The sequence below is a fragment of the Temnothorax curvispinosus genome, unplaced genomic scaffold (genome assembly GCF_003070985.1).
Source record: "Temnothorax curvispinosus isolate PA1 unplaced genomic scaffold, ASM307098v1 QBEX01005384.1, whole genome shotgun sequence".
NCBI classification, from domain to species: domain Eukaryota; kingdom Metazoa; phylum Arthropoda; class Insecta; order Hymenoptera; family Formicidae; genus Temnothorax; species Temnothorax curvispinosus.
In genome coordinates, this window is record NW_020215164.1 from 4,122 (window position 1) to 10,650 (window position 6,529).

General features: G+C 32.9%; 1 protein-coding gene across 4 annotated transcripts; it reads left to right on the forward strand.

Annotated features, from left to right (window-relative positions):
* Positions 1–241: 241 nt before the first annotated feature.
* On the forward strand, positions 242–6,412 carry LOC112454817 (protein claret segregational-like). Of its 4 annotated transcripts, none has more exons than XR_003040787.1 (7): positions 242–304; positions 3,339–3,509; positions 3,600–4,036; positions 4,251–4,545; positions 4,713–4,954; positions 5,020–5,750; positions 6,058–6,150. XR_003040787.1 is itself a non-coding variant. In XM_025016413.1 (7 exons), the coding sequence occupies exons 1-7, from the start codon at positions 278–280 to the stop codon at positions 6,201–6,203; spliced, it is 1,587 nt and encodes a 528-aa protein (XP_024872181.1). In that variant the 5' UTR covers positions 242–277; the 3' UTR covers positions 6,204–6,412. The 4 variants fall into 4 exon arrangements, 3 of the variants coding, with proteins under 3 accessions (XP_024872181.1, XP_024872180.1, XP_024872182.1); XM_025016413.1 differs by having other exon boundaries at positions 5,020–5,288; positions 6,058–6,412; XM_025016412.1 differs by having other exon boundaries at positions 5,020–6,151.
* Positions 6,413–6,529: the final 117 nt, after the last annotated feature.

A 6,529-nucleotide genomic window follows, 5' to 3' on the forward strand; every position in this document is an offset into this window, starting at 1 on the left:
CACATTATTGTTTTCATTTTCCATTGATACTATTACATCCGTTGATACTGTAGAAGCTGTAGTACTGCTGTAAAATAATATATTTTTAATTATTTTATATTACTATCAAAAATATTCTGAAGTATTACAAAACTATAGATTTTCCAAATAAAGAGTAATTAAAACTAATATAAATAAAAACTTACTTATTATTAGTGAACTCTAAACATCTTGTTGGTACAGCATCTGGATGAAGGCGAGCTCGACTTTTGACCATTTTATATTTATCTTCCTCAAAATGTACATGGCACAATCGACAATTGCGGTGAGCATACTCGGGGCCTTTCGGTATTAAATCTGATCTTCTGCATGCTTGAACCCATGCCAACCACCTGTATATGTCAGAATAATTAATTAAATTACGCAAATAATGAAATAATAATGTAAACAATTATTAAAATAGTATTTGTACCTATCATGTTCTTTTGGAAAAAGGAAGAAGTGTCGTTTTTCCACATTTATGGTGCTCATACATCCTGTCACTGCACACCAATGACTTTCTTTTTTAAAGTTTTTAATGGTTTTTTCCATTTTCTAATTCCTTCTCGTAGCAAAAAACCTGAAACAAAGCTAAGATCAAAGTGCTCTCAAAGAAAAGAAAACCTGTATAAAATTTATACAGGTTAACTTTCCTTCCTATGCTTCCAATACACAAATCACTTCACAATCACTTCACAAATCTCTTCACAATCACACACTTTACAATCACACACTTCACACAATTTTTTTCCCGACTTTTATCAAGTCAATCTATAGCTGTCTATAGCACTTTAACGCCTTAGCATTTAAATGCGCCTCTAAATCCGTTAGAAAAGGAAAGAGAGTAAGAAGAAAAGAGACAGAGGTAGTGCTTTATTTCGCGCATGCGCAATCCGTTTTGGCCAACACGAAATCAGAGGAGTTGCGCTACTGTATATACTGTGCCCGCGCCGAGACCCGCGCCGATCCGTCGACGTGTAAATCATTGAGAGCTGATTGTTTCCGCTCGCTGCATATTCGTTGCATGTCCTAAAATAACAATGCATGGTGCAGAAATAGGCGCACTTAAATCTTCCAAAAGTGTACCTTCCTAGGAAATAGATAAATTTTAATTAAAGTTTTAAAAGTTATGTCTGTATGATTTAAGAGAATATTGAAGGTTAAACGTACATATATATAACATATAATATACATGTATGTATGTACATATGTTCTTGTCACGGATATGTCACGAATTACTACTGACGATACTTAAAAAAGTTTACGTATGCACGTAGGAAGTATTCGCCAACAAGCTTGCTGACAACCTAAATATACATATGACGGTCTCATGAATAATCTCTACGTAATTGTAATAAATTATATTAATGTTAACGGTATATCTTCGAGTTATAGACATTGACTTAGATCTGATTTATGCTCGGTGTAATCCAAAGACCAGAAACATAAATTCTACGGAGTAAGCTGACAGAAAATAACAGGCAAGACATGTATAAATTATTATACATATGTATTTTGTGGCAGAACTTTGGTAAACGTTACTCATTCACGTGTGTTCATTTAGGCCTGACAGTATTGTATATCATACATATTAAATTAATTGTGTCGTGTTAAGTACAGAAATTAAAGTATATATCAAGGCTACTTTATACGCGATAATATTAAAAGTCGTTACTTAAAAATAAAGTTAATAAAAAAAGTCAACACAAGTACAGAAAAGAATCTTAACATAATAAAGTATACGCTTTATTAATTTTCATTTTTTTGTTAATATATTAATTTCTTGTTTTTTTCAATTCTCGAGAATTTCTGCGAAAATCCCAATAACAATTTTTCTAACATTTAGAAAAACCGATCGTTGACTATTCTTAAAGCGATCGATGTACGATTTAAGGTACAGGTAATTTTTTTCTTGATGACTCATCATGAGATACACGGAGCATAAATCTTCGACAATGAGTCGAGTAACTCGTCGTCTGAAACTCCTTAATCGATGTGCCTCTTACGTCTAACATACACACTCAATATGTATCAGCTAAAATGTAAATGCAACTTGATCGCGGATACGAACTTCATTTAGGTTTATTTAGGGCAGTGTTAAGTAATTACTTCCCTAAACGGTACAGCCCACATTCGCAGCGCACTTACAATATTTCGGCATTTGTAGTGTCGAACGTAACTACCTAGGTTTTAATCACTTGAGGATTCGCATGCTATTTTGCATTGCATCATTAGAAACAAGGAGGATTTATGCAAATAATTGAGGATCCGAATTTCAAACTATAGTAATCCAGAAAAATCAAAATTAAATTCCTTTCAGAAAAGATGTTAGACAAAGAAAAAATTTATAGTTTTCTATTTCATATCAAATAAGTCTATAAAAACACATCTGAAATCTAAATTACTCTATGTCCATTTATTATAATCTTTTTCAAGAAACGTCATAATTGAAACAATATATATGTATATTGTATCTTGAAAAATATGAGTCTTTCAATATAAGTTATGTTACAAAAATACTAAATATAAAATAATAAAAAATAAAAATGATTAAATCTGAGATTTCTTCTATTTTCCGAAAATTTCTTATTTTGAGACTACTACGATTTTGTATTCAGATCCTTTATTCTTGCGATGATAAGCTATTGATACGGAATCTAGTTACAAAAATCGATCGCCTGCATTTTCTGACTTTTGAATAATTCAGAAGTAGGCTGCGTAGGCATCGTCCAATACATGATATTTGATGAGAAGAAGGGATAAAACTAGACAGCCGCTTTTAGCATTTAAAGTGCGCCATAAACGCGGGCTTAAGGGGGTCGTCTAGTCAAGAGGCTGTTTTTTTTTTGGGAATTTTTTGTAAGGAATCATAAGAATACACTTTTTTTGAAACTTTTACATCATATTTATTGATATTTGAAGAGTATTTAGAAATTTTTCCAAGTTGATATATGGTCAAGAATCCGCTGTAGAGCGCCCCGACGACAGCTGTGTAAAAAAAACGGTAACCACGATTCCGGATCTCCAGTTCATCCTAAAAAAAAAAAAAAATTCCTTTTAATCTGTGGATGTGTGGCTAACGTGTGAACTAGAACCAAATAAAAATATTGAAATTTCAATTTTTGCCAACGTTTTGAAAAAAAGTTTCATTATGAACTTTTTTTCAAAACGTTGGCAAAAATTGAAATTTCAATATTTTTATTTGGTTCTAGTTCACACGTTAGCCACACATCCACAGATTAAAAGGAATTTTTTTTTTTTTCGTTTTTTCATTTGTTTGCGTAATGAAAGAGAAGATGCAATAATTATTTTCTTTACAGCATAAAATTGTGCATAGTTGCCACAACATGCCTTACAGAAGCGACATGTGTAGATGTATACGAAACAACTGTTTTACTAACAAACGTTGTAAATGTAAAAGAGACGAAAAAAACAAAAAAACATGCACAGTTTATTGTAAGTGCCGCAAGGGTGGGAGAGAGTGCATTGATGTAAGTATAGATATTTAATTACATACATTACATACATAATTATTACTTTTACATAATTTTTTTTTTTTTTTTTTTTTTTATATTAAATAGCCAGCATCTGTGGCATCGACCAGCACTGCTTCAACTTCGACTTCGAATATTCGGCCCCTGACGGTGGAATGCCTAACTCTAGAATCAGAATCAGAATCAGAAGAAGAAGAACTTGAAGTTGTTGAAACAATAATAAATCCGTGGCAAGAAAAATCAAAAAAATTGGAAAACGAGAAGGTGAAGGAAATGGAAAATAAAATCGATGCCTTGGAAAAACAATTACAACAAGTACAGAAAGAAGCAGAAGATAAAATCGATGCCTTGGAAAAACAATTACAACAAGCACAGAAAGAAGCAGAAGAATGGAAAATTTTGGCTTATAAGAAGATAAACGAATGCAGGATATTGCGTAATGCAAATCATGAATTAACAGGAAAGATACAAGTTTTTTGTCGAATCCGACCACGAACGTCAAAAGAAATGCTCCAGCAGAAAGCGTAAGTAAATGTGTTTTGTAATTATTAGAGAAAATTTTGTATAAAGTTTTTGAGAAGATCAAATTTGGAAATTAAAAAATTAATAATATATTTTCTTAATTCTTTTCTTAATTTCATGAGTTTCTTTCAGCAATTATTATAAATAAAAATATATTTTATTCAAGGTTTTGATATTTTGATTTGTGTATTTAAATGAAAATTGTGTTTGTTACAGGTTGTGTAATATAAACTTCATTGACAATTGTACTATTGAAGTAGATAAATCGGATGGATCAGATGCAATGAGCTGCAGTGGAAAGCAACAAAGAACAAAACAATTTTCATTTGATAAAGTATTTGCTTCCAATGCTTCGCAAGCAGATATTTTTCTAGAATTGTCGCTTTTGATAGAATCATCGCTTGAAGGATATAATGTTTGCATATTTGCTTATGGTCAAGCCGGTTCTGGCAAGACATATACTATGGAAGGAGAACGTGAACCACAGACTGAAGGCATTATACCTAGAACAGTATGTTTTTATATATATTTACAATATAATATGCGCGCGCGCGCGTGTGTGTGTGTGTGTGTGTGTGTGTAATTAAATCATACTTTTATATAAATATTTAAATTTACGATTGTAATTTGGCTTTTTAGAATCAAAAAGAAAATTGAAATACGTGTATTTAATTTCAGGTACGCCATATATTTAGAGTCATACAAGAACGACAACTAATGTCGACAACTACATACAAAATTAAAGCTAGTTTTTTGGAAATTTATAATGAGGAGCTTTATGATCTTCTCGAAACAACACCAAAAAAAATTGAAATTAAATATGATTGTGCAAAACCCATAATAAATCAACAAGATTTAGAAAAATATCTACAACATGCACGTCATAACAGACGCGTGGCATCCACTGCATCAAATGAACGGTAATTTTATTTTGAAATGTTTAATGTATAATTTAATTTAAAATAAATAATAATTTGCATTTCAGATCATCCAGATCTCATTTAGTAGTAAGAATAACTGTAAGTGCGTCTACAAAAGAAGGAGTGTTACCAACAGGAAATCTGGATTTCGTCGACTTAGCCGGATCGGAAACGTATTCCGAAAGAAGCCCTCGGGCTCAACAAAAGGAAACAACAAAAATTAATTGCTCGCTAAGTGCATTAACTCGAGTAATACGCAGCATTTCAAACAACGATTTGTATATACCTTATAGGGATTCTATATTGACCTACCTGCTTAAGTCTTCTCTAGGAGGCAAGTCAAAAACTTTGATGTTAGTAAATATATCTCCATTAAAAGAACATCTTAAAACATCTCTGCAATCGTTGCAATTTGCCAGTGAAGCAAAAGAATGCAAAACTGGTGGTTTACGAAGCCCGCGGTTAAACGCCAGTAGGGCCAATAGTCCCTATTCTAGGGAGAATTAAAACAATAAAGTTTCTCTCACAGTTTCTCTCTCTCCTTCTCTCCCTCTCTCTTTCCCCTTTCCCTCTCTCTTCTCATCAGAACTTTTTGCCGTGCGGCACACACACACACATATTCTGAGAGCCGTCTTACGGCACACGTTCGCCGGGCAGAACGCATCACGGAATCACCTTTGCCGTCTTGCTCAACCGGGAGTGTGCACGTCTCCTACTGCTTTTTCCTGCCTGCTCTATCGCTTGCTCTCCACCGTTTTGCTTGCTTGCACGAGTTTTGCCATCGCATGCCGACACGGTGAGTCGCTTCGCTTAATATTTTTCAACAATTAAATGGTTCTTAAAATTGCAAAGTATTTTATTTTTCAACAATTAAATGGTTCTTAAAATTGCAAAGTATTTTGACGAGATATAAAAACTCCCTCTCCCCCCTCTCTCTCTCTCTCTCTCTCTTTCTCTCACTTAAAATATTTTTTCCAGGGAATTCGGCAATTAACGATTAACTCGTGCAGTAGCTAATTAAAAAATTATTTCAATGCAATACAAATACTTAGTCCTGAAACGGCTAACGAGATGTATGATTGTGATCTAATTATTTTTTTCAGCAAACACCGCAAGTGACTGGCCGCGAGTACCCGCGGCTGCTATTTGTCCCCAATGCTCGACGCTTATTATCACTGTCGTGGTGGTGCGTCGATCTACGATTACTCACCTTACCGCATTAACGCTCTTTTTGCTGGGGTACGTTTAACATGCGAAAGTGACAAGTGAAATTTCGCCTTATAATAAATCATAGCTTTTATAAAGATTGCACTTTCCATTACACAATTCTTTATCGGTAATTTAATCGTTTATTATTGTATACTAATACTTTTTTTTGTCACTTATTTAATTCTTAGTCCCCAACATCGCTAATTAATTAACGTCCAAATGTGCCTTGAAATAATTGACAAACCATTTCTTTTGATAAATATTATAATTATTAATATTATAATTAATACACATTTATAACAAATACAGCTTTTAAAACATTAAAACATTCGAATAACAATAAGTGTACAAATAATTAAGGAAGTA

Coding starts and splice junctions, on each gene's coding strand:
- LOC112454817 (XM_025016412.1), top strand. CDS start 278: ATGTACATGGCACAATCGACAATTGCG. Junction 3,510..3,599: donor GTGGGAGAGAGTGCATTGAT/GTAAGTATAGAT, acceptor TATATTAAATAG/CCAGCATCTGTGGCATCGAC. Junction 4,546..4,712: donor AAGGCATTATACCTAGAACA/GTATGTTTTTAT, acceptor ATTTAATTTCAG/GTACGCCATATATTTAGAGT.